Raw genomic sequence first — 25266 nt, forward strand, 5'->3', positions numbered from 1 at the left:
AAGAGAAAAATGCAAGATAAATGTAAATTTTTCATTAAAAAATCACTAAAAACGGATAAAACTGTAAAATTATGAGTTCCGACGACAACAAGCCGGAAATTAAATTGTTATTAATTTATTTTATTTTTCTCCTTATTTCACTGATTTTCTTCATTATTTGTGTATTTTCATCGCAAAAAGAGAGAAAAATGCAAGATAAATGTGAATTTTTCATTAAAAAATCACTGAAAATAGCTAATTTCCGGCTTGTTGTCGTCGGAACTCATAATATTACAGTTTTACCCATTTTCAGTGATTTTTCAATGAAAAATTCACATTTATCTCGCATTTTTCTCTCTTTTTGCCGATGAAAATACACAAATAATGAAGAAAATCAGTGAAAAAATGTTTTTTTTCACGTTTTTTCAGAAAATTCTCTTCTTTTTTTTTTCAAAATTTCATTTCCCAGAAAATGCCACTCACCATCGAGCAGCTCAAGCAATATAATGAAAAAATGGCCGCAAAAGGCGAAGAGGACGACGCCCCGGCACCGGTTCTCCTGGTAATTTTCCCCCAAAATTCTAGAATTCTTCGTTTGAAGGGGGAGTGGGGTTTGTGGGTATTTTGCTTAAATAGACTAAAACTGGTCCAAAACCACCGAATTTCATAACGAGACTTCACAAAAAATTTCCAAAACATTTTTATGGCGGGCCAAAATTTCGAAAAAAGAGCCAAATTTTGCTAAAATCCGAAATTTCGCATACTTTTCTTTGTCTCACAGCCGCTTGATTTTAGTTTTTCTGAAATTATCACCCTTTAATTCTTCTTTTGGTAATTTATGTCGCGGAAATTCGTTGATTGAGAAAACTTTTAGGCCGATAGGCATCCAAAAATGATCAAAATTGGATGCCTACTCAACTTTTAAGCCTATCGGCTTAAAAGTTGTCTCAATCAACGAATTTTCGCGAGATAAATTACCAAAATAAGGATTAAAGGGTGATAACTTTAGAAAAATTAAAATTCAGCGGTTGTGACAAAGAAAAGTGTGCGAAATTTCAGATTTTAGCAAAATTTGGCTTTATTTTTTCGAAATTTTATTAACCCGCCATAAAAAAGTTTTGGAAATTTTTTGTGAAGTCTCATTATGAAATTCGGTGGTTTTGGTCCAGTTTTAGTCTATTTGAGTAAAATACCCACAAACTCTACTCCCCCTTTAACTCAAATTTTAAAATTTCAAAATCTAAATTTTTCAGCTCGACAAGTACCGTGTCCGCGTGCTCCCGCTCACGTCGATTCCCTTCGTGATGAATCATTCGAGCGTTTCCCAGCTTTCTCTGAGCTCTGAAGATGTTCTTGTCGTTGATTTTCCATCCAAGGGAACAGGATCAGGAGCAGGAAAAGCGGAGAAAAAGATGATTTTCAAAAAGAAAATTGAGCCAATGGAAGATAGTTTTGAGGATAAAGAAAATGTGAATGAAGGTGGACCACTTATGACGTCATTTCTCACTTTGGAAAAATTGAGAAAAGGAATGGGTAGGTTGAAAATGCTGTTTTTATGCTGAAAAACCCCCAGATTTTACAGTTGGCGACGTGGAAATCATTGGATACGAGTGTGAAACCAGCTTCTTTGATGCAAATCCAATTCCACTCTCGGACGGGGTGTCTCTTCAGAGATAGTAATAAATTTATGTTTTCTGGAGTAGCGCCAGCGGAGAAATTGCTTTGAAACATTCCTATGAGGTCACAAGGACCGAATATCATGATAAAAAAATTCAAAAAAATTTTCTAGATTTTATATGATTTTTTGAAAATTGAAAAAATCTCAGTTTTCCCCCTAATTCCGCTTTGAATTTCCGCCAATTGGATTCGTTCGGTGGAGCGCACTTGCATTATTTTTATTTATTTATTTTATTTATTCTCGTTATTTCACCGATTTTCTTCATTTTCTATGTTTGTTCCTCGGAAAATGAAAGAAATAAACAAGAAAAATGCAAAATTTTTATTAAAAAGTAACTGAAAATGCATAAAACTCTGAAAATATGCGATCCGACGACGACAAGCCTGAAACTAGTATATTTCACAGTTTTACTCATTTTCAATTACTTTTTAACAAACATTTTGCATTTGTCTTGTTCATTTCTTCCATTTTCCGAGGAAAAAACATAGAAAATGAAGAAAATCGGTCAAATAACGAGAATAAATAAAGTTAATTAATAAAAATAATGCAAGTGCGCTCCACCGAACAAATCCAATTGGCGGAAATTCGAACTGAGATTTTTGCAATTTTCAAAAAAAAATCATATAAAATCTAGAAAATTTTTTTGCATTTTTTAATCATATATATATCATGATAAAAAAATTTTTCTAAATTTTATATGATTTTTTTTTGAAAATTGCAAAAATCTCAGTTTTCCGCCAATTGGATTCGTTCGGTGGAGCGCGCTTGCATTATTTTTTTTTCTCAATTTTTCACTGATTTTCTTCATTATCTGTGTATTTTCATTGAAAAAAGAGAGAAAAATGCAAGATAAATGTGAATTTTTCATTAAAAAATCACTGAAACTGCGTAAAACTGTGAAATAGGCTAATTTTCGGCTCTGTACCCATTTTCAGTGATTTTTTTAATGAACAATTTGCATTTTTCTCTCTTTTTCCAATGAGAATGCACAAATAATGAAAAAAAAATGAGAAAAATGAGAAAAATAATGCAAGCGCGCTCCACCGAAAGAATCCAATTCGCGAAAATTCTAATAGGAATTTTTTGGGAAAACTGCGATTTTTTCAATTTTCAAAAAAAAAATCATATAAAATCAGGAAAATTTTGGGCGCACTTCACCTTTAACTAATTAAATATTCACCAAAAAAAATTCGAAAAAATTCAGCATCCGCCTCAACTGCTCCGAGCATTTTTCGCCGTCAATCTCGACACTGCCCGTGTGGATCTCCACGACCAGCTCGAAATTCCCATCGATTTGCTGGCTCGCCGCCGGCCGCACCAATCGAAACGTGCAATTCGCCGCGGCGACCCGTGTTCTCGGCCATTTCAACAATGAGAATAGTGAGAGGGTGGTGAAGCAGCTCAACCAGGCGTGCGGCACATCTCAGCTCAACAAGTATCGGGCCGTTTACGAGGAGATTCGTAAGATTGCAACGGAGAATCGACCGGCTCCTGGCGAAGTTACGATCGATGTGCGGTGGAGCACAAAGGTAGCACAGTGCTCCAGGATTTTTTTGAAAACATTTTCGATGAAAATCCCGATCAAAATCGAATTTTTTTGACGAAAATTCCGTCAATTTTGAGAAGTGTGCGGCGAGCTTGCGGAAAAAGCATGCCAGAGTTGCCAACAAGCCCCGCCCTATTTTTTTTATTTTTTCAAGTTAATTTTGCATGTTTTATACCAAAAAAAGTCAATTTTTGAGTAAAAAAATGCGGAAAACCCCGATTTTTAATACATTTAGAGCCTAGAAAAGTTCGAAACTTTGGATTTTAATCGGTAATGAGCCGAAATTTCCTCAAAATTCAGTTTTTTATCAATTTTTGAAGTTTCAGAACCAAAAAATGATCGAAATTCACTATTTTTATATTTTTTAGAGCTGAAATTTGCTCAAAATTCAGATTTTCATCAATTTCAAAAAAGTTCGAAATGTAGATTTCTATCAGTTTTTAGGCGAAAAATTGCGCAAAATTCAGATTTTCATCAATTTTTGAAGTTTCAAAACCAAAAAATGATCAAAATTCACTTTTTTTTCCTATTTTTAGAGCTGAAATTTGCTCAAAATAAAAAATGACAAAAATTCCGTCAATTTTGAGAAGTGTGCGGCGAGCTTGCGGAAAAAGCATGCCAGAGTTGCCAACAAGCCCCGCCCTATTTTTTTTTATTTTTTCAAGTTAATTTTGCTTATTTTATACCAAAAAATGTCAATTTTTGAGTCAAAAAATGCGGCAAAAACCTATTTTTAATGCATTTCGAGCCTAGAAAAGTTTGAAACTTTGGATTTTAATCGGTAATGAGCCGGAAATTCAGATTTCTTGAATTTTTGATGTTTCAGAACCAAAAAATGATCAAAATTCACTATTTTATATTTTTTAGAGCTGAAATTTGCTGAAAATTCAGATTTTCTTGAATTTTCGAAGTTTCAGAACCAAAAATGATCAAAATTCACTATTTTTTTTATATTTTTAGAGCTGAAATTTGCTGAAAATTGAGATTTTCTTGAATTTTTGAAGTTTCAGAACTAAAAATGATCAAAATTCACTTTTTTTTTAATATTTTAGAGCTGAAATTTGCTGAAAATTCGGTTTTTCATCAATTTCATGCATTTAAAAAGTTCGAAATGTAGATTTCTATCAGTTTCTGAGCCGAAAATGTTCAAAATTCAGATTTTTATTTTATTTAGAACCACGAACAGCGTTCGAAGTCAGGTTTTTGACAGTTTCTAGGCGAAAAATTGCTCAAAAATTCAGTTTTTTATTCGTTTAGAGCTGAAATTTGTTCTAAATTCACATTTTTTGCCGAAAAAATCAAATTTTCCCGAGTTTTCCTCAAATTTGCCCATTTTTCAGAGTACTCTGGTCCTTCTGGAGCATCCAGACAATGCGGCCGACTGCACGATCAAAATTGATTTGGGATGGGGAGATAAGCGATTCTTTGTCGATGATGAGATCTTTGAGCAGCTCTTTTTCGTTCTCAACCTCGCTGATGTTCTCGCAAATCCGGATAACGAGGTGATCTTCCCAATGGCGCCACCAGCAAATTTCGATGATCTCGTTCAAGAAATGGATGCTCTTGTCGAAGCGAGCTCGCGCGAGGATAATGTTTTTGTGTCGAATGAGAAGTAATTAATTTTAAGCAAGCAAGCTTGAATTTTTCGCGCTCCATTGACAATCGCCCGCCGGACTGGGAAAGTCGTGTACTCCACACGGACAAGTACACACGCTCTCCTCAAAGCCGAATAATTATTAGAGCGCGCTTGCTGCGCTTCGCATTTCTGCATCCGCGGAATTTTGACTTTCCACTGAAAAAAGCAGATATTTCAGATTTATCGAATTTTTAGCTTTAAAAATGTTTTTTCTGCATTTTACGAACAAACCTTTTGTTAAACAGTGAAATTCGATTTTAAAATGACTAAAATTAACTTTTTTCGTCCACTGGTTGTGAAATGGTTTGAATTTGAAGAAATCAACGGGATTTTTCTTATTTTCTGAATATTTTTCTATTAAAAATCGGCTTTAGTACATTTGTAACTTAACATTAGGGTCAAAAAAAAAAGTTTAAAACCGATTTTTACAAGAAAAATATTTAGAAAATAAGAAAAATCCCGTTGATTTCTTCAAATTCAAACCATTTCACAACCAGTGGACGAAAAAAGTTAATTTTAGTCATTTTAAAATCGAATTTCACTGTTTAACAAAAGGTTTGTTCGTAAAATGCAGAAAAAACATTTTTAAAGCTAAAAATTCGATAAATCTGAAATATCTGCTTTTTTCAGTGGAAAGTCAAAATTCCGCGGATGCAGAAATGCGAAGCGCAGCAAGCGCGCTCTAATAATCATTCGGCTTTGAGGAGAGCGTGGTACATTTAGTTTTACAACTGAAATCGAGCCGCGACGCGACACGCAACGCGCCGTAAATCTACCCCGAGCCAAAAATGGCCTAGTTCGGTGAAAACTCTTCCATTTCAATTTATGAGGGAAGCCAGAAATCCGTGCCGGGCTCAAATTTGTTTTTTAAACGAAAAAAAAAACACATTTGAGCCCCACGGATTTCTGGCTTCGCTCATAAATTGAAATGGAAGAGTTTTTGCCGAGCTAGGTCATTTTTGGCTCTGGGTAGATTTACGGCGCGTTGCGTGTCGCGTCGCGTCTCGATTTTAGTTGTAAAACTAAATGCACTTGTCCGTGTGGAGTACACGACTTCTGGCGGGCGATTGTCAATGGAGCGCGAAAAATTATCCAATGAGAAAGGCCGGAATCCCCGTGATTTTCCGATTTTCTATTGAAATGAGCTTTTTTTTTCTACCGAATCATGTCTAAAATTCCTAATTTTTTCCAAGTTTCAGAGGTGGAGATATCACTGACAAAGTGTGGAACATTGTTCGCAAGTGTAATGACGTCAAGCAGGTCACTCTGCTCTTCAGAAACTTCCTTCAAGCTCTGGCCTACGGAAAAATCAAGTCTCACGCGCAAGAGCGGAACAAGAGTCATCTCGCTTCACTGATCCGTATCTCGAAATCCAGTGAATTCAAAATTCCGGTTCTCGAGCGGCTCAGCACAATTGATATGATGATGGAAATTGGTGTGGAGAGCCTGAGACGGTTTGTTCAGCGTTTTAGCGTTAAAACCACTGCAACTTTTTTTTTTGAACGAGGGACGAAGAAATGCGGTTTCTAGGCCATGGCCGAGAATCCGACAAGGTTTACTCGGCAATTTATCTTGCTTTGTTTTCCGATTTTTCCCTTTTTTTTTCTTATTAAAACTGATAAAGAAATATTTTTTGTAGATGCTATTTTTCTAAGTGTTTCTAAGTGAGAAGTTTCTAAGTGAAAAAATTGTATATTCAGTCGCCAAGTAGCGGTGGAAGTGGTCAATGTAATATGATGGATTACGGGAGTAGTAAACCTAAAATTTTTCCAAAACATGATAAATGAACTGAGGCTGAAACTACCTGATTTTCATAGCGAGACCGCTGTAACAGTTTTGAGATTTTCAAAATTCAACTTTTTTGGTGAAAATATTGACTTTTTCACCACCAAAAAAGTTGAATTTTGAAAATCTCAAAAAACTTTTTCAGCGGTCTCGTTATTAAAATCAGGTAGTTTCAGCCTCTGAGCAGTTTATTTATCATGTTTCGGAAAAAGTTTGGGTTTGGTATTCCCGTAATCCATCATATTACAATGGCCACTTTCACCGCTACTTGCCGATTGAATACACAATTTTTTTTCACTTGGAAATTATTTTAGCATCTGCAAAAAATATTTATTTATCAGTTTTAATTTAAAAAAAAACAGGAAAAATCGGAAAACAAAGCAAGATAAATTGTCGATAGATCTTGTCGGATCCTCGGCCATGGCCTAGAAACCGCATTTCCTCGTCCCTCGTGAGGAAAAAGTTGCAGTGCGGAGACACCACGTTTTGAAGATCTGTTCAAAAACAAGATCTACGAAAACAAGATCTACCAAAAGAAGATATACGCTTTCAGGATTTGGCACCGTGCCAACTGCGTTTTTCTCGATGAAAACCGTAACAACGATGCTCCGATGTAACGCCGCGTCGCGTGTTGTTTAGCGTTCAGAAAGATATTTTTTTGAACTTTTCTTCTAGAAGAAACGCTTAACGACACGCGACGCGTAACATCGGAGCATCGTTGTTACGTTTTTCATCGAGAAAACCGCAGTTGGCACGGTGCCAGAACCTGAAAGCGTAGATCTTCTTTTTGTAGATCTTGTTTTTGAACAGATCTTCAAAACGTGGTGCCTCCGCAGTGCGTTTGGAAAATTCAAAAAAAAAAGATGATTTTCAGCCGTGTAATCGACATCTTCTCGAGCCAACTTCTCTACCCGAGTGACGAGTTGGAGTTTATTCTGCAAACTTGCGAAAACGATTTACCAGCTGGAAATGGTGCTATGAACTCGGCCGCCATCTCGCTGCTCCCCATCACTATGGCCTTGGCAACTGCGAATCGAATCTATGAACTTCTCAACGAAAAGGACCACGTCATCCTTCCCGACCTGACACGTCGAATCCTCCAAAAGTACACTGCAAGTATGATTGAAAAGTCGAGACGCGGTGAAACGGAGACCGAGTACACTTTTGAGACGACCCTCCCGTTGCTTCGTATGTATAAGGAGGGATTCATGAGCAAGAGACCGTGTATTTGGACTTGTGAGAACTCGAACACTGTTGGAGCAAATGTTCAGGCTCGTGTGCTCACCTCCCTCGAGTTGCAGCCATCTCTGGAGCATATCAATCGTCTTGTGAATGATTCTCGTCCAGTTTGGACGGCTACCGAGGAGAAGCCTGCGATGATCAAGGATTTGAATGCCGATTACACTGTCGTCCACACTATTTTCTCGTATCTTCCAAAAATGTGAACGTATCAATAATTTATTTGTTTTATTCCTGTGAATTCACATGTTCCCCGATTCCCCGATTGATTTCTCGCTTTTTATCAACCCCGTATTCTTCTGTAACCGGTATTGTTTTTTCGATAAAGATTGAAGTCCCATTTTCGTAAAAAACCGAAAAATCTTTTTAAAAATTGCGATCGAATTTGGAAGAAAAACGAATTTTGGAGTGTTTTCTTCAAAAGCGAAAAGTTTTCCGGCGGCGTTTGTAAACACATTGTATGCAATTGGTCAAACTGCGCGTCTGGCGCAGCCGGTTGGCTGTTCGCACAGTAAACTGTAGCGCGCTGGTTCGATCCCCACCAAGCGATGACGATTGATATCTGCTCTAATGAGTCTGAATTACCATGTTGAGATCTTGTCTGAGCTCCTTTTTGGCTTTTACACGGTGAAAAGATGAACAAAAAACTTGTTTTTTTTAATTTTCACTTTTTATTCCGAAAATGACACTTAAAAAAGCGTTTTCAATAGTTACTAGATGTTAAAAATAATTCCTTTTTTAAAGCTATTTGCTTTTTAGGCTAATTTTATAATTTTCAGCTTCTACACGTTTTCGACAAAAAATAATTTTTCAAGTTCTTGATAATTTTCTTTTAAATTTTGAAAAGATGGGTCGGGGACATGACCCCGACCCCGACCCGGCAGACCCAAAAAAAAATGGGACGCCCACTCCCCCTTTAAAGTCGTAGAAGTGGAAAAAAATGGGCAAACACTCTTTGACTACCTTCTCTTTGACTACCTTTTGCTCTTTGACTACCTTAGATCATTGACTACCTTTCGGCTCATTGACTACCTTCAGTTGCTCATTGACTACCTTCAGTTGCTCATTGACTACCTTTATCTAATTTTTCAGAATTTTCAGTTTTTTTCGCTGAAAAATCAGAATTTTCAATAACATGTTACTTTTTGATGTCTAAGAAGGTCGTGCACTTTCTCATTTCCTAAAATTCCGGAAAAAATGGAGATGAGATCTGATGTATAAATGCTCATTGACTACCTTCAAATGCTCTTTGACTACCTCTATCTAATAAAATATTCCAAAATTTATTTTTTTGAAAACTTTTCCAAATTTGATCAGATATTATAGAAAAGTGCAATTTTTGTCGTTTTTCTAGTTTGGATGTTCTGCACACTATTGCAGACGAAAACCTGAGGTATAGTAGAACCCCTAAGCTCAAAAAACGCACTCACTTCGGATGCTGATATCTCCGTGATAAAAAAATTTATGGCAAAGTGATTAACTACAAAGTTGTATATCTTAATCTAAAGTACAACTTTGTAGTTGATTGTTTTTCATTAAAAAATTTGTTGGTTGAGATATGATCAGAAAAAGAAGAAGAAAATACAAGCATGAAGGTGTCAAACTTTACACAACTTTATCTCGACCAAAAAATTTTTTGATAAAAAACAATCAACTACAAAGTTGTACTTTGGAAAAGTTTTCAAAAAAATAAATTTTGGAATATTTTATTAGATAGAGGTAGTCAAAGAGCATTTGAAGGTAGTCAATGAGCATTTATACATCAGATCTCATCTCCATTTTTTCCGGAATTTTAGGAAATGAGAAAGTGCACGACCTTCTTAGACATCAAAAAGTAACATGTTATTGAAAATTCTGATTTTTCAGCGAAAAAAACTGAAAATTCTGAAAAATTAGATAAAGGTAGTCAATGAGCAAAGGTAGTCAATGAGCCGAAGGGTAGTCAATGAGCAAAAGGTAGTCAATGATCCGAAAGGTAGTCAATGAGCAAAGGTAGTCAAAGAGAAGGTAGTCAAAGAGTGTTTGCCAAAAAAATGCACTGTATTGAATCCACTGTCCCGCCCATTTTCACACTAAGCACAGAGCCGCACGGAACTCGCGGGATGTCGGCTGCGTCAAGATATTGTACAGTGCATTTGTTTTTTTCCACTGCTACGACTTCAAAGGGAGGCGCATTTATGCGGAATGATCTTGCCGCGCGTTTAGTCATCATTTTTAACAGTTTCTGTGTAAAATTCGCGTAGATCACAGGTGGGTCTCCCTTTAAAGCGTAGAAGTGGAAAAACAAATGCACCGTAAGATATTGAATTTAATTCATTTTCAAGTTTCCTTGTGGCGGATGGGAAAGTTTCTACCATCAGAGAACCCTACCACCGAGATACCAACCGCTCAAGTTCTCCCGCCGCCACAAAAATTTTTGGGCCCGAAAGAACTGAAAAGCTCAAGATTTTCGTGTATTACACAGGTACATATTTTTGCAAGATTTTGCCACTTTTTTAAAGAAACAATTATGAAACATCTCGAAAATCGAGCCCGTAAATCGACCTACAGTAGTCATTTAAACAGTTACTGTAGTTTAGATATTTTGCGCGTCAAATATGTTGCACAATACGCATTCTCTAATAGTAAAAGCATGTTCAGAAAATTTAAAATTTTCAAGAAAACGCCGAACAGAATTGATTTTTAATTTTTTTTTCGATTTTTGGCGCATTTTTTTTAAAACTTCATTTTTTCCGTCCCCAGCCCACTCATCTATAATTCATGAATGTTCCGCACTACGATCATTTGGTGGGGTGAAGTCGCGAGTGTGTATGTGTCAGTAATACATCACCACACATACTCCTTTTGTTTTTGAGAGAGCTGTGACCAATTTTCGAGTTTTCCATTTTAGTCGCTGTGTGTTTTTTGTTGGTTGGTTGGAGCAAAGAAGAAATCATAATAACTTTCACACGGATATCTGATTTTCTTGTGTGGGAGGTGGGCTCCACCGCGCGGAGCAACCGATTTGCATATAAAACTACTTTGCTCTTTTTTGTGCTGCGAATTTTTATGTGTGACTCGTCGTTGACCTGCTCTTTTGTCTGTTTGTGCAAATGGAAATGCTCAAAACGACGAAAATTGAAGGAGAGACGGTGTTAAATTACACCTTTCTTATATGATTCAAGTTCAGTTTTTTTTTTGATTGCCCTTCAATATTTGCTCCCGAGCTCTTGGAATCTAAGAAAATCTAAAAAAAATTGCAATAAATGAGCAATTTCCGCTTCCAGTTTTCTAACAAAAAACAAATGTTGGGGGCAGCGGCGCGAGTTATTATTATTCCAGTTTTTCTCGGAGCAGGCAACAACAAACGATTTCCTTGTTGGAATAATGTGGAGCACCTGAAAATCTAGTTTTCTGAAATTCTGATTGCAAAAAAAATTCAGAAATCCTCTAGTTTCCAAGCCTAAGCCTAGGCCTGAGCCTATGCCTGAGCCTGAGCCTGAGCCTAAGCCTAAGCCAAAGTCTAAGCCTAAGCCAAAGCCTCAACCTAAGCCTGAGCCCAAGCCGAAGCCTACCCATAAGCCTACGCCTAAGCCTAAGGAGAATTATGAAATATAGATGAAAAAGTTTCAAACTACAGTAATTTTCAAAGGCGCGCACCTACTCACATTTAACAAAAATTAGTCGTGTCGAGACCGTGTAACGTACTTTTGGCGCAAATTTGCGCCGCATCTTTTCAGCACATGTGCCTTTAATTGCATACTGTAGTTTTTGTTTAACTTTGCAATTTCGTTAATTTTTTTGGCATTTCTAGCAGTTACTGTAGCTAAAATGTATTGGTCGTGGTGAGACCTGGGAAAATAAAATAAAAAGTTTTAATTCCTATACACCGCCATTCGTTTCAATTTCGGAAGCACGTATCTCTATTCATTTCCCGCGTTTTTTTTTTCTCATTTTATAGCTAACACCACCATCGTCTCTTCTTGTCTTTCCATTTGTAGCACTCTCCTGGGAGAATGAGCACACGCCAGGGCTCAAGTTCCGCCCATTTTTATTGGTGGTGAGAGCAGTGTTTTGTGGTGGTAGCTCGAGACTTTTTCCACTTTTTGAGAAAAAAAATTCATATGAATAATAATTTCCGATTTTATTTAAGCCTAAATTCTGAGAATGCGTATTGCACAACATATTTGACGCGCAGAATATCTCGTAGCGAAAACTACAGTAATTCTTTAAATGACTACTGTAGGTCGATTTACGGGCTCATTTTTTAATCGATAAAATATTAGAAGAAATCACAAAAATGGCAAAAAATACGAAAACACTAAAGAAAATTGAATAGAAATTCATTTCGAAAATCGAGCCCGTAAATCGGCTTACAGTAGTCATTTAAAGAATTACTGTAGTTTTCGCTACGAGATATTTTTATATTTTGCGCGTCAAATATGTTGTGCAATACGCAGAGATCTCAGAATTTTGAGTTCCCGTAATATAAAAAAAGTAATGCAAATTAAGAATTTCCTAGTCGGCGCATAATTTCGCATTTGCCCGCCCCGTCTCATCTTGCAAGTTGTGTCTCAAATACGCATTCTAATCGTCCTCTTCCGCCCATTTGTCTCTCTTTTTTCATCGTTCTTCCTGCTCCCCCCCAGAGTGACGACGATGTTTCCGTCGTCTGCCACTCAGAAAGAGAAAGACGTTTTTTTTTCTATATTTTTACGAGTTATTTTAATATTTCGAGTTTTTTCTGGGAAAGGGTGCAAGTCTGCCCGTGGCCTAGAAAAAGCGAAAACTCGGCCACCATTTTTAAAAAAAAATTTCTGGAAGTTACCCCTAATCAAAAATGAGTTTTACGAGCACGGCCGAGTTTCTAATTTTCTAGGCCATGTCGCTAAGTGGCCTAGAAAAAGCGAAAACTCGGCCAATGAGTTATCGAGAATGGTATTGAAAAAAGTTCTACCGTGCCGATGTTTTTTTTCTGGACGTGGCTGAGTTTCTAATTTTCTAGGCCACGTAGTTCAAAATTTTCCAAACGGTGTTTCAGGCTCGACTTGTCCACTTCTTGAGAAAGAGAAAAAAATAGGCCTAGGCTTATGCTTAGATTAAGGCTTAGGCTTAGGCTTAGGCTTAGGCTTAAGATTAGGCTTAGGCTCAGACTCAGTCTCAGTCTCAGGCTCAGGCTTGTGTAAGGCTTAGGCTTAGGAGTAGACTTAGGATTAGGCGTAGACTTAGGATTAAGCCTAGGCTAAGACTTAGGCTCAGGCTCAGGCTCAGGCTCAGGCTTAGGCTTGGGTCTAGGCTTAGGCTTCGGCTTAGGCTTAGGATTAGGCATAGTGTTAGGCTTATGTTATTTTCAAGAGAAAACAAATTTTTCACATTAAAAATCTCTGACAAATCAAAAAAAAAACTCGATTTTTTCATGATTTCTTCCAATTTTCTTCCCGCCGAATTGCTCTCAGAGATTCCGATTAGAGCGTATTTGCACCGAAATTCCCAATCCCCAATTCCAGATGCTCACTGCAAATAGGCTTCCACGTTCCGCTTCAGCCTATGAAAATTCTGCAATCTCATATGATGACGAGGAGCCGACGACTACAAAATGCTCCAATGATAATGATGACGTGGAAGATGGAAATATTGAAAAACAAATTCTAGAAGTGAAAAAGCGATTCAAAATTCTGAGATCTCTGCGTATTGCACAACATATTTGACGCGCAAAATATGAAAATATCTCGCACCGAATACTACAGTAATTCTTTAAATGACTACTGTAGTGCTTGTGTCGATTTACGGGCTTGATTTTTGAAATGAATATTCCATTTTCCTTCGTTTTTTCTTTTGTTTTTTTTTCAATTTTTTCAAATAAATGATGCCCGCAAATCGACACCAGTGCTACAGTAGTCATTTAAAGAATTATTGTAGTTTTCGCTACGAGATATTTTTTATTTTGCGCGTCAAATATGTTGCACAATACGCATTCCCAGAATTTTGTGTTCCCGTAATACTGGAAATTCCGGGCGCCTCTTGTTGTGCATTTTTTCTTCTCAGAAGCCATTCCGCATTCTTCATGTAGTCGCCTAAGCTCAGCCAATTCCCAATTCAACAAGGGAATTGAAATGTCAGAAAAATACGAGAATTAAAGATGAGAGACGCTCGCGTTTTTTTTTTGTTTTCTCGCGGAAAATAAAATCGAGGAAATAAATAATAAAAAAATTCTAGATTTCAATCCCACGAGATACAGAGCAGCCAAATGGAATGGCGTTTCGAATGGTTGGGAGCCGGAGTCGAGGGATATTTGTCGATTATATTCATCCGGATTCTCCGCAGGTGTGTTTTGAGGCGTGACCTAGAAAAAGCAAAAACTCGGCCAGCGAAATTCCTTAAATTAATTTTTACTGTCCTTTGAAAGCTGGAAGCTGATAATGTTTCTTAATGGCCGAGTTTTCTTTTTTTTTTCTAGGCCATGCCGAAAATGTCCCCTTGTGATTTTGCTATTAGTGGTCCTGGCACGATCGAAACTTTTTCGCAATTTTCTAAGAAAATTTCGTTGTTTTAAACATTCTTCTTTTAATTGTAGATCAATATATTTCTCGATTTTGGAGCCAAAAAGTTGTTCCGGTCTCGACACGATCACGTGGTTCCAGGCTGTCCCATTGCTGTTTGATCTACAAAAAATGCGGAAATTTTTTGCCTAAAAAAATGTGACGTAAGCACGTGCAAAATCAGTTGAGAACTCTGCGTCTCTTCTCCCGCATTTTTTGTAGATCTACGTAGATCAAGCCGAAATGAGACACTCTGATACCACGTGTACACGACAATTATCGATTATGCACATACAATTTTTCCCCTATTGTGCGCCTCTAAAGAGTACTGTAGTTTCAAACTTTTGTGGGATTTTTATCGATTTTTTTTTATTTAAAAAACTGAATTCAATTTTTAAAATGTTTGTTAAATAAAAATGGATGCGCGCCTTTAAAGAGTACTGTAATTTCAAACTTTCGTTGCTATGAAATTTGCATCGATTTTTTCGTAGTTTTTATGTTTTGTTTTATTTCTTTTTTTAAATAAATAAATATATTTTTATCGAAAAACTACGAAAAATCTATTTAAAAAATTCCATAGCAGCGAAAGTTCGAAATTACAGTACCCTTTAAAGGCGCTCACCCGTTTATATTTAACAAAAAATTTTAAAATCGAATTCAGTAATTTTTTAATTAAAAAAATCGATTTTTAACGAAACACTATGAGAAATCAAAAAAAATCCCACAAAACTTTGAAGCTACAGTACTCTTTAAAGGCGCACAATAGGGGAAAAATTATTATACACATATGTGCATAATCGCGGCAAGACCCAAGAAAAAAGAAGAAGAAAAAGCCAATTTAGTGAGCACTTGAATGAGTAATAGGGCTCGCTCAAGTCCGATGAGCCGCGGGTACACATAATTGGATGGCCGCTACTTTTTCTTTTCTTTTTTTCTTGAGCTCAACATGCTTAGCTGCACTCATAATTCAGTTAGGGGTCACTTTTTTTTTCGAAAAAAATTCTAAAAAACTTCCAGAGCACACATCTTCGAGAAGGCGATCGTCTACTCCGGTGCAACAAGATCTCACTTCGCGCCGTTTCCGTAGATCAGGCGGCGAGCATCTTCCGATTCTGGATGTCCCGCTCCGATTCGCTGACTCTGTTGATCGAACGAAGATCCGACGGTGAGAGTGTGATGATGCGGCGTCGGCGGCAGGCGAGGCTCTCAATGTGCAATGAGCAGCGGGAGCAGACACGACACGTCGTTTCAGGGCGAGCCACGTTACGGATGACGTCATCAAGGTCGGCAGAGGTATTCCGGTGTGGGGACTCGACGTCGTTCCGCATGAAATCTCCGAAATACGAGTCATTCAACACATCATCGCCCTCAAAATCCATATGTCCCCAGTGCAATTCTCAGACTAGAATGGTAAGTTTTTCTTTTTTTTTTTCATTCCAAAAATTCCAATATTACGGGAACTTAAAAATTCTTAGAATGCGTATTTCGCAACATATTTGACGTGCAAAATATGAAAATATCTCGTAACGAAAACTACAGTAATTCTTTGAATGACTACTGTAGCACTTGTGTCGATTTACGAAAATGATTTTTTGTTTGAAAAACGAAGAAAAATTGAATATCTTTGTCACTATTCGAAATGAAATTCATTTCAATATTCGAGCCCGTAAATCGGCCTACAGTAGTCATTTAAAGAATTACTGTAGTTTTCGCTACGAGATATTTTCATATTTTGCGCGTCAAATATGCTGCGCTGTACGCATTCTCAGAATGTGTGAGTTTCCGTAATACTATAAAGTGCAATTGCGCTCCACGGACAAATCTCCACCCCAAACCGTTGGGTCTCGTTAGGAATTGGCGGGAAAACCGTTTTTGCCAATTTTCCAGCATTTTTCGCTGTTTTCAATGAGTTTTTTTTTGTCAAAATTGAAAAAGTTAATGTCATAATCATTTTTAACCATAATTTCGGCATAAAAACATAAAAAATAACGAAAAATGCTTGAAAACGGGTAAAATCGTCGGAAGTAATCGTTATTTCGACCTAAAACTTATAAAAAATATGAAAAAAAGCTTAAAAATTGGCAAGAATAATGTAAAACATTTGAATTTCCCGTCTTGCCGCCAAATATTTACCTAACGAGACCCATCGTTTAGGGGCGGGGCGCGTAATTTTTCGCGCCCAGATAATAATCCGTAATATTTCCAGATCTACCTACACCAATTCTCCCATGGTTTTGTGAACAATGCATTCCGTTTTTTGATCGTTTCCCGTTCAAGCTATTCACTTTTATGAACAAAAATAATTTTTCATACTTTTTTAAACCTGCATCACATAAAACATTGAATAGAAAAAATAATAAAAATAATTTAAATACAAAATTTTCTGATTCGACTACTACAATAATTCAGCGGCGGAAGAGGTTATCGGGGGCTTAAGCCTTGACGAATCCCTTCTCCTTGAGCTTGGCGACAAGTGCCGAGACATCGTCGACGAATCCTCCGGCCTGGCGAACTGGTGGCTCGGTGACTTCAAGAGTTTCAGTTTGTGGTGTGATATCTACATTCAGATCTTTGATTGGAATGTTCTTCAGTGGCTTCTTCTTGGCCTTCATGATGTTTGGAAGAGTCGCGTAGCGGGGCTCGTTGAGGCGAAGATCGGCGGATAGGACGAATGGCACTTTGACCTGGAAAATAGAAAATTTTTCGAATAAAACTTTAGATCCGTGAATTTTGCAAACAAAATAGCGGCGCGCAGAAATAGGGGCGGGGCGTTATTTTGCAACCTTGCGGCACGGTTTTTCCTCCTTTTTTCGCTTTTTCAATTTTTCATGTTTTAATCTCCTTTTTTTTCGAATAAGAACGTTATTTAATTAACTATCAAAATTTATTAATCGATCCTTGAATTTTGCAAGAAATTTTGTCGCCCAGAAAGTGGGGCGGGGCATAGCTTTTGCAACACTGCCGCACGGGGTTTGCCTCCGCCCCTTTTCTACTGCTTTTAAGCTTTTCTTGTTGATTTTTTCAATAATTTCTTTTTTTTTCGAATGAAAATCCAATTCGAAAAAAAAGAGAAAAATCGAAACTTTATTGAAAAAATCAACAAAAAAAGCAGTGGAAAAGGGGCGGAGACAAACCCCGTGCGGCAGTGTTGCGTAAGCTACGCTCCGCCCCACTTTCTGTGCGACAAATTTTTGCAAAATTTAAGGATCGATTAATAAATTTTGATTTTAAATTAAATAACGTTCTCATTCGAAAAAAGAGATTAAAACATGAAAAATTGAAAAAATCAAACAAAAAACAAGCGGAAAAAGGAAAAACCGTGCCGCAGGGTTGCAATATCAAGCCCCGTCTCGCGTTCTGTGCGGGGCTGCTTTTCACGGCTATCGATCGATATAGTAAGAATCACCTTAATCGTGTCAAGACCTCCATCAATTTCACGGGTGACCTTCATGTGTCCAGCGCCTGCGTCTTCAACCTTCGACGCGTAGAGAGCCTGTGGCCACTCGAGCAGGCCAGCGAGAATCGGAGCAGTTTGCGACGAATCATCATCGATTGCCTGCTTTCCGAGAAAAACCGCGTCGAACTTCTCCTGCTCGACAATCTTCTGAAGCGCCTTCGCCACGTGGAATGACTCGAGCTTGCCAGCTTCGGCGTCGGTCACCTGAACGTGAACTGCCTTGTCGGCGCCCTTCGCCAACGCGGTCCGGAGCACTTCGGCGGATTTTGGTCCGCCGAGCGAGAACGCGACGACTTCGGTGGCGAGCTTCTTCTCCTTGAGCTTGACGGCCTCCTCTAAAGCGATCTCGTCGAATGGATTCATGCTGTGTTGAACTCCTTCGGTGACGACTCCCGAGCGGTCCGGCTTGACACGGATCTGGAAATTTTGGGCTTTTATAGAATCGAAATGTGTCTAAAATCTCCAATTTATCCAAGTTTTCCGTGTCACAGCGGTTGGAAATCAGCTTTTATTGCCAATTTTAATCGATTTTCCGTTGATTGGGGTACACTTTGAGCCAAAAATGACAAAAAACTGATTTCCAACTGCTGCGACACGGAAAAGTTGGTGAAATTCAAGATTTTCGCCGAAATTAAGCTGTTTTTTCGAATTTTTTGCTCTTTTTCCTGAAATCCTACCTTGACAGCATAGTCGACAACTCTCTTGACTCCGACGAGAATCTTCATCGCTTGGCTGGAAGAAAAACTGGGAATAAATTTATTTATTTATTAATAAATGAAGAAATGATCGAAAAAAACAGCGGCGGCGGGGTCAAAGTACACACTTCAGAGTTCAGAATTTGATTTTTAAATTTGAATCAATTAATTAAAGCCGAAATTCGAAATTTTAGCCGAAAAATGTTTAAAATAGCTTTAAAACTGCCACGTTTTTCCTTAAAAACCTTCGAAAATTCCGTTTTTTATAGAAAATTCGTGAAAAATAAGAATAAAAATAATAAAACAAGTGATGAGAGAGATAAGACGATGTGGAGAGAGAGTGTGGGAAGACGAGAGACGCAGAGAATGAAACGCGGGCGGTGATTGTTGTGGCCTACACGTAAGCGACCGATTTGTAGAAAAAATGTTCTGAAAAATAAAAGAATAAATATTTCGAAGAAGACATGAGCTGAACTTCGTAGATCTAGATAGATTAGATAAAACAAAAAAAAAGCAGAAAAATTGTTGCTTCATTATTGAGAGAAATGTTGTATATACAAGAAAAAAAGCAGTATCTTAATTTTAAAAATGAAACCGTCAGCAGAATATTCATATTCACAGAAATTTCTTGAGAAATCTGGAAGATCACATGTTGCGAAGAGCAGCCAGGCGTTCTGTGAGGTCCTTGTCTTCTGAAACAGCTTGCGTCCCGGTCGGCAGAGCAGTTGGCACGTTTGACGGAAGCTCCTGGTTGAGCTCGATGCCTGCCTTGTCGGCGGCCTCTGCAATCAGAGCATCCACCTGTGACTTCGGAGCATTCAACACTGTCGTTCCGTCCATCGTCTTTTCCATCGTCTTTGTGGTCACGTCGAGATCTTCGAAATCTCTTTCGAATCTATCCATCAACTGTTGAACTTTCTCGAGATTCATGCTCTTCATGGCGCTTTCCATGGCTTTCACTACGCCGCTCATGCTGGCGGTTACTCGTTTTTGTGTGGCGGCGGTTTGAACTCGGGCGGCCACTGCGTCGATTCTGGCGGCCATTTTAATGTAGTTCACTGCTTCATTCTTCTTCCTGATCGCATTTTCAGCATGAACCTGTGCGACTTCTTTGTTTCCTTTCTGGAAAAAATCGAATTTAAAAAATAATTGTTTTTTTTTTCATTTTTAATTATTTTTTACCTTAATAGCTGCCGTCAGCTTGTCTTTCTCGACCTTTTCATCCTTCTCGCATCGTTGAGCATTCTTTTCCAACTGTTTCGCTGCGAATTTAAGATCAAATAAGTGTTCTGGAAGATAAAAACATGAAAATAAGTCAAAATCAAGAGAAATCAATTTGAAACTCACTTTCCAAGGCCATACTGCTTTCTCCGGCTCCCATGATGATTTTATGTGTATTAAGCTGGTATTTGAGTTTCTGAAATACGAGAATTACGGTGAGAAAGTGCTTTTATAAGTTAAATTTCGCAAGAAAGCGATAAAAACAAATTCATGAGTCATGTGTGTGTATCTGCGGACTTTACGTCATAAACGACGACACTTGATGTCCGCAAGCAGCGGATCTTACGACAATTTTGGGTTGTAGAAATTTCTGTATTTTAAGTCGGTTTCAGGCTATAAAACACAAAATTATCAACGTCAAAAATATTTCCAGATCCGCTATATGAATTTGAAAAAATTAACATCGTAATTTCACCGATAGATAAAATCGCACAAAAATAAACTACCATAAACTTTTTTGCGTGCCAAGACCAATCTGAATAAATCTGTGCGCCTTTCTTTGAAAATTACTGTAATTATCGACTTTTCGTAGTTTTTTTGTAAAAAAAATTGAATTTATTCATCAATAAACTAACAAAAAACAGTATATGTTTTAACAAATCAAAAGAAATAAAAAAATTGAAGAAAATACCGCAATTTTTAAATTACAGTACTCTTTAAAGGCGCACACCTTCACGCATTTAACAAACAATTGTCGTTTCGAGACCAGGTACCGTATTCTTCTCTCGAATTCTCAGGGTAATAAAACAATTTTATTAACATCTCAAGTCAAAACTATCAAAACTTTATTTCCGAACAAATCAAAGATCACTTCGGCTTCTTCTTGTTGTTTCTCTTCACCGAGAACATTGGCGGCTTCATCGTCTTCATCTCCTCCTCGGTCGAGCGATTGCTCGATAGAATCGATAGAACCACTGGCTTCATCCCAAAAGTTGTCTGAAGATAGCGCAGAACATCCGCCATGCTCACACGATCCGCCGGATTTTCAGCCCAGCAGTGCTTCTGAAAAATGAGAAATTAGTAATTAGCTATAATTTCAGATTCAAACCAACCGTGACATAGTCGCCGAATCTGAAGTCCACAAAGACCGGATCAAACCGCATGCGGTATCCATTACGGACCTTTCCGACGACGTCAGCAACTCTCATGTCTGGGTACGGCTCCTTCCCATTCTCAGTGATCTCCCAAGCCATTATTCCTGAAAAAATGTCTATTTTATTTGAAAATGTTATTGGAAAGACTAACCGAACGCAAACACATCAGTCTTCGGACTATAAATCCCCGCTTTCAACGTCTCCGGAGCCAACCAACGAATCGGAACCTTCTTCGTCAGGTCCATGACATACGAGATTCCCTCACGGGATAACCCAAAATCCGCAATCTTGACCTGACCACCTCCATACAGGCAATTTCTCGCCGCAATGTCTCGATGTAGAAGTTTCTTCTCGTGCATATACGAGATTCCACACGCTGCTTGGTAGATCATCTCCATCTTCTTGTCGGGCACCAAATTCGGATTCTTCTGAAGGTACGAGTCCAGGGCTCCACAATCCGCCAACTCCATGATGACGTACAGCGGCTCCTGGCTTGCACCAACTCCGTAGAATTTAACGACATTTGGATGCTGCAAAAAAATTAAATTTTTGGGCGAAATCGAAATTTAAAAGGAGTTTTCGAGTTTTTCAGAAAAAATAACTCAAAATTTCTTCTATTTTTCAATTTTTCACAAGATTTCAGTGAGAAATCATTGCGTTTTCATGTAACCTGGGTCCCACCACGACTGTAAAATTTTTCTCAGTTACCGTACTCGCGAGTACGCACGCTTCTGGCTTCCCTTGAAATGGAAGAGTTTTTGCCGAACTAGGCCATTTTGGCTCGACCATATCTGGGGTAGATTTACGGCGCGTTGCGTGTCGCGTCGCGGCTCGGTTTTAGTTGTAAAACTAAATGTATTTGTCCGTGTAGAGTACACGACTTTTCCACGCGTTATCCGGCGGGCGATTGTCAATGGAGCGCGAAAAATTCAATGAGGAAGGCTAGAACCCCGTGTAGTTTTACAACTGAAATCGAGCCGCGACGCGACACGCAACGCGCCGTAAATCTACCCTAGACATGGCCGAGCCAAAATGGCCTAGTTCGGCAAAAACTTCCATTTAATTTGATGAGGGAAGCCAGAAATCCGTGCTCGGTCCCGTCACGCCTATGAAATTTTTCTCAGCTACCGTACTCGCGAATACGGGTACTGTAGCTGTGAAAGTTTCAGTCGTGTCGGGACCCAAAAGTCACGTTTTTCATAGATTTTCAGAGAATTTTCCCTGAAAAATATCAACTTACATCGAGATTTCTCATGAGCCGGGCTTCTCGCATAATTTCCTTGATTTGCTCCTTGTTCAGTGACTCCAGTTTGGCGGTTTTGATGGCACAATTCTCGACATTTCCATTCTTCAATGTCAGCTTTCCTTTCCAAACCTCGCCAAAAGCTCCTTCTCCCAACTTTTTCGTGAGCTCCACCTGCGAATGCTCAATCTCCCATGGTTGCTTCAAGATCGGAGTCTTCAGCACTGTCAGCTTCTTGATGGGCTCTTTCGAGGACATGTAGTAGTTGACGAGGGAGGCGATCGTCTCGAAACCTTTTGCTTCCAAAAATATTTGGTTGCTCGAGTTGAGACGCATAACATAGTGCTTCACCTAAAAAATTTGACACTTAAAATGTACCACACGCTTGATGGGCTTCCAGGGTCCCTTTTATATTGAATAATGGCAGAGTTTTAGCGAGAGTGTTGGAAACCTCGGCCACGGCCATGACCGCGACGCAGCTGCGTGCGGAGCGGCTCAATAAAAAAAGCCTATTATATTATCACGGATTTCTGGTTTCCCTCATAAATTGGCATGGAAGAGTTTGCCGAACCAGGCCATTTTGGCTCGGCCATATCTGGCGTCGATTTACGGAGCGTTGCGTGTCGCGTCGCGGCTCGAGTTTAGTTGTAAAACTAAATGTATTTGTCCGTGTGGAGTACACGACTTTCCCACGCGTTGTCCGGCGGGCGATTGCCAATGGAGCGCGAAAATTAAATGAGGAAAGCCAGAACCCCGTGTATTATTTTCGCGGAAAAATTAGCGAAAATGATGATAATTGTTTTGCTTCAGCCGCTGCTGCATCGCGGTCATGGCCGCGGCCGAGGTTCCTCCAAAACTCTGCCATTTCATTCTTCTACCGTACCCCTGCATCCTCCAACTCTTCACTCTGCATCGCCGAGAGCACATATTGACGTGGCTCGCCGGCCTTCGGCTCCGTACTTCTCACGAGGAAGTCGCCATTCTTTCGAAGCATCGCCTGCAACAGTTGTATTTTCATTTCAACTTTCAGATGCTGGCGGAGGTTTTCCCCCCGGCCATGGACACATAGGTACCTTAATATCCTCACGTGGGAGCAGTCCATGGTACCAGTGTTCCGAGTGAATATCTTTGTCGACCATTATTAAGCCCTCTGGTTTATTGTCTTCAAAAATGAATGTTCTTCTTTTTGAACGTTCCTCCGAATTCCGATGAAGACGAGGCGATGATATTGAAAACTAATTGTGAAATAATAGATTTTTGTCGATTCCCCCCGAACTGAAGTTCAATTGATCTTATCTTTCCGGGGACGTAAAACTAGTCCACGTGGAAAATATTGTTAATTTAATCTTATATTATAGCGTTGTTTACGTGTTTTTATTTTATTTTGTAAATTTAAATGAAATTCAAATTACTACATAGGTCCTGTTAACCTTCGATGCACCATGACACTAATCCCAATTCGACAGCCTATATCTCCGTTGATTTCGTAGCTATTGAAAACTTTTAAACTACGAAATTATAGAAAATTATGTGAGCAATATTTTGCTAGTTGATGGTTTTTTGATAACTACAAAGACAATCGAGATATGAGCTTCCAAAGTTAGCTGGGCTACTAGTGATCGATGCACCATGTCTTTGACCGTTTATATCTCCGTTCCTATTGCAGCTATCAAAAACTTTTTAAATACAAAACTATGGAAAATTATATGCAAAATAGTTTGCCAGTTGACAGTTTTTTGATAACTTTAAAAGCAATTGAGATATACCGTATATTCTCTATTAGTGCTGCATATCCAGTAGTGCTGCAGGGTCTATTAGTGCTGCACCCTATTTTCTATTGAAAGAATCACTCGACAGTTTCGATATTTTTGGGGTTTTTTTTTGTATATTTTTGATGATTTTTTGTTAATTTACGAAAGTAATTGAATTATTGGGTCTTTTTGTTACAAAAGTTCGCACTTTTTATGAATTTCTGCTTAAAAAATGAGCTTTTGTGACTAAAAACTAGTGATCTATAATTGAAAATAGCCGTTCGAAAATTAATGCTGCAGTCTCCAGTAGTACTGCAGTCTCTAATAGTGCTGCATTAAAAAAGGGCCTGGAAATTAGTGCTGCATCCAGCACTAATAGAGAATATACGGTAGGCTTTCAAAGTTTAGTGTGCTATTTGTTATCGATGCACCATGTCTTTTATAGCTTGTACCTTGAATCATTTTGTAGATTTTGAATGCAATTCAAATTATTAAACTATAGAAAATAATTTTTTGGTCAAATTGAGCACAGATGAGATAAGTTGTTAAAGTAATTTCGGGAACCCCATTGATCGATGCACCATGTCTTGGCAGCTCATATTTCTGTTAGTTTTATAGCTATCAGTAACTTTGTAATTATAAAACTGTAAAAAAAACTTAATACAAATTTTTTTGCAAGTCAAAATGTTTCTCAAAGCGAAAATAAAGACAACCGAGATCCTCAACAAGGGTGTCAGTGTCCCGTAAAAATTACAAAAACGGGACAACGGGAATTCCCGTTCCCGCGAAAACACCCAAAAAACGGGACAACGGGACATCCCGTTCCCGTGAAAACGCCGCTCAAAAACGGGACAAAAGACGTCCCGTTCCCGTAAAAATGACAAAAACTGGACAACGGGAATTCCCGTTCCCGTGAAAACACCCTAAAAACGGGACAACGGGACAAACGGGACACGGGAATTGACACCAGGGGTGTGCTGATAACCGATTTTTTCGGCAAACGGATAAATCGGCTAATGCCGATTTTTTGAGAACCGGCTAACGGCTAATTCGGCTAACGGCTAATTTCAAAATTTTCGGCTAACGGCTAATTCGGCTAATCTCAGTCATTCAAATCGGCTAATTTTCGGCTAATTCGGAAAATATTCATCTGGTTAAGCTTTTTTTGTCCATTCTGTTAATTCAGGTTTTGGGTTAAATTTTTCACTGTTATTGAGCAAATTCAGGGATGAACGACTGTTCAAATAGGAAAAAATCATACAAATTCACCACATTTTGTTTTCCAAAAAAATATGTTAGTTGAATTAGCCGAAATAGCCGATCGGCGAATTCGGCTAACATCGGCCAAAATCGGCTTACGGATA

The 25266-nt window shown here is 38.4% G+C and overlaps 5 protein-coding genes and 2 non-coding genes across 13 annotated transcripts; 3 read left to right on the forward strand and 4 right to left on the reverse strand.

Annotated features, from left to right (window-relative positions):
• Positions 1-446: 446 nt before the first annotated feature.
• zwl-1 (Protein zwilch homolog) lies at positions 447-8216 on the forward strand (the record flags this gene model as incomplete). 4 transcript variants are annotated; one of them, NM_001262222.4, is made up of 7 exons in its annotated part: positions 447-541; positions 1233-1512; positions 1562-1655; positions 2862-3186; positions 4544-4815; positions 6039-6293; positions 7499-8213. In NM_001262222.4, 7 exons carry the CDS (start codon positions 452-454, stop codon positions 8067-8069), a joined length of 1887 nt encoding a protein of 628 aa, NP_001249151.1. The 4 variants fall into 4 exon arrangements, with proteins under 4 accessions (NP_001249151.1, NP_001249150.1, NP_001293318.1 ...); NM_001262221.3 differs by having other exon boundaries at positions 449-541; positions 6033-6293; positions 7499-8216; NM_001306389.3 differs by lacking the exons at positions 447-541; positions 1233-1512; positions 1562-1655; positions 2862-3186 and having other exon boundaries at positions 4718-4815; positions 6033-6293; positions 7499-8069.
• Positions 8217-8406: 190 nt separating this feature from the next.
• On the forward strand, positions 8407-8471 carry Y39G10AR.24. The gene has a single exon (NR_003394.1). It is a non-coding gene; the product is annotated as a small nucleolar RNA Y39G10AR.24 (small nucleolar RNA).
• On the reverse strand, positions 8407-8478 carry Y39G10AR.26. The gene has a single exon (NR_049977.1). It is a non-coding gene; the product is annotated as an Unclassified non-coding RNA Y39G10AR.26 (non-coding RNA).
• A 4869-nt stretch (positions 8479-13347) lies between these two features.
• On the forward strand, positions 13348-16760 carry F23C8.13 (PDZ domain-containing protein; the record flags this gene model as incomplete). 3 transcript variants are annotated; one of them, NM_170826.8, is made up of 4 exons in its annotated part: positions 13348-13496; positions 14059-14166; positions 15399-15791; positions 16588-16760. In NM_170826.8, the coding sequence occupies 4 exons, from the start codon at positions 13350-13352 to the stop codon at positions 16672-16674; spliced, it is 735 nt and encodes a 244-aa protein (NP_740810.2). The 3 variants fall into 3 exon arrangements, with proteins under 3 accessions (NP_740810.2, NP_001293314.1, NP_001293315.1); NM_001306385.3 differs by lacking the exon at positions 13348-13496 and having other exon boundaries at positions 14095-14166; positions 16588-16674; NM_001306386.3 differs by lacking the exons at positions 13348-13496; positions 14059-14166 and having other exon boundaries at positions 15498-15791; positions 16588-16674.
• On the reverse strand, positions 16678-18570 carry etfb-1 (Electron transfer flavoprotein subunit beta; the record flags this gene model as incomplete). 2 transcript variants are annotated; one of them, NM_058572.9, is made up of 3 exons in its annotated part: positions 16678-17065; positions 17788-18255; positions 18516-18570. In NM_058572.9, the coding sequence occupies 3 exons, from the start codon at positions 18561-18563 to the stop codon at positions 16814-16816; spliced, it is 768 nt and encodes a 255-aa protein (NP_490973.2). The 2 variants fall into 2 exon arrangements, with proteins under 2 accessions (NP_490973.2, NP_001293313.1); NM_001306384.3 differs by lacking the exons at positions 17788-18255; positions 18516-18570 and having other exon boundaries at positions 16814-16993.
• Positions 18571-19050: 480 nt separating this feature from the next.
• On the reverse strand, positions 19051-20033 carry did-2 (Charged multivesicular body protein 1b). The gene is made up of 3 exons (NM_058573.6): positions 19881-20033; positions 19716-19822; positions 19051-19655 (listed from the first exon to the last, which is right to left on the reverse strand). Exons 1-3 carry the CDS (start codon positions 19912-19914, stop codon positions 19179-19181), a joined length of 618 nt encoding a protein of 205 aa, NP_490974.1. The 5' UTR covers positions 19915-20033; the 3' UTR covers positions 19051-19178.
• A 336-nt stretch (positions 20034-20369) lies between these two features.
• On the reverse strand, positions 20370-23402 carry F23C8.7 (Tyrosine-protein kinase). Its single transcript, NM_058574.4, has 6 exons — positions 23225-23402; positions 23035-23148; positions 22149-22502; positions 21060-21438; positions 20867-21012; positions 20370-20816 (listed from the first exon to the last, which is right to left on the reverse strand). Exons 1-6 carry the CDS (start codon positions 23288-23290, stop codon positions 20622-20624), a joined length of 1254 nt encoding a protein of 417 aa, NP_490975.1. The 5' UTR covers positions 23291-23402; the 3' UTR covers positions 20370-20621.
• Between the last annotated feature and the right edge of the window lie 1864 nt (positions 23403-25266).

The sequence above is a fragment of the Caenorhabditis elegans genome, chromosome I, assembly GCF_000002985.6.
Source record: "Caenorhabditis elegans chromosome I".
Taxonomy (NCBI): Eukaryota; Metazoa; Nematoda; class Chromadorea; order Rhabditida; family Rhabditidae; genus Caenorhabditis; species Caenorhabditis elegans.

Excerpts from the sequence above, each read along its gene's own strand:
- F23C8.7 (NM_058574.4), bottom strand. The coding sequence starts at position 23,290 with ATGGTCGACAAAGATATTCACTCGGAACACTGGTACCATGGACTGCTC. Across the intron at positions 23,149-23,224 it reads TCCCACGTGAGGATATTAAG|GCGATGCTTCGAAAGAATGG; the intron begins GTACCTATGTGT and ends CAACTGTTGCAG. Across the intron at positions 20,817-20,866 it reads GATTCGGCGACTATGTCACG|AAGCACTGCTGGGCTGAAAA; the intron begins GTTGGTTTGAAT and ends CTCATTTTTCAG.
- did-2 (NM_058573.6), bottom strand. The coding sequence starts at position 19,914 with ATGGGAGCCGGAGAAAGCAGTATGGCCTTGGAAA. Across the intron at positions 19,823-19,880 it reads AAGCAGTATGGCCTTGGAAA|AACACTTATTTGATCTTAAA; the intron begins GTGAGTTTCAAA and ends TTTATCTTCCAG. Across the intron at positions 19,656-19,715 it reads AGCTGACGGCAGCTATTAAG|AAAGGAAACAAAGAAGTCGC; the intron begins GTAAAAAATAAT and ends GATTTTTTCCAG.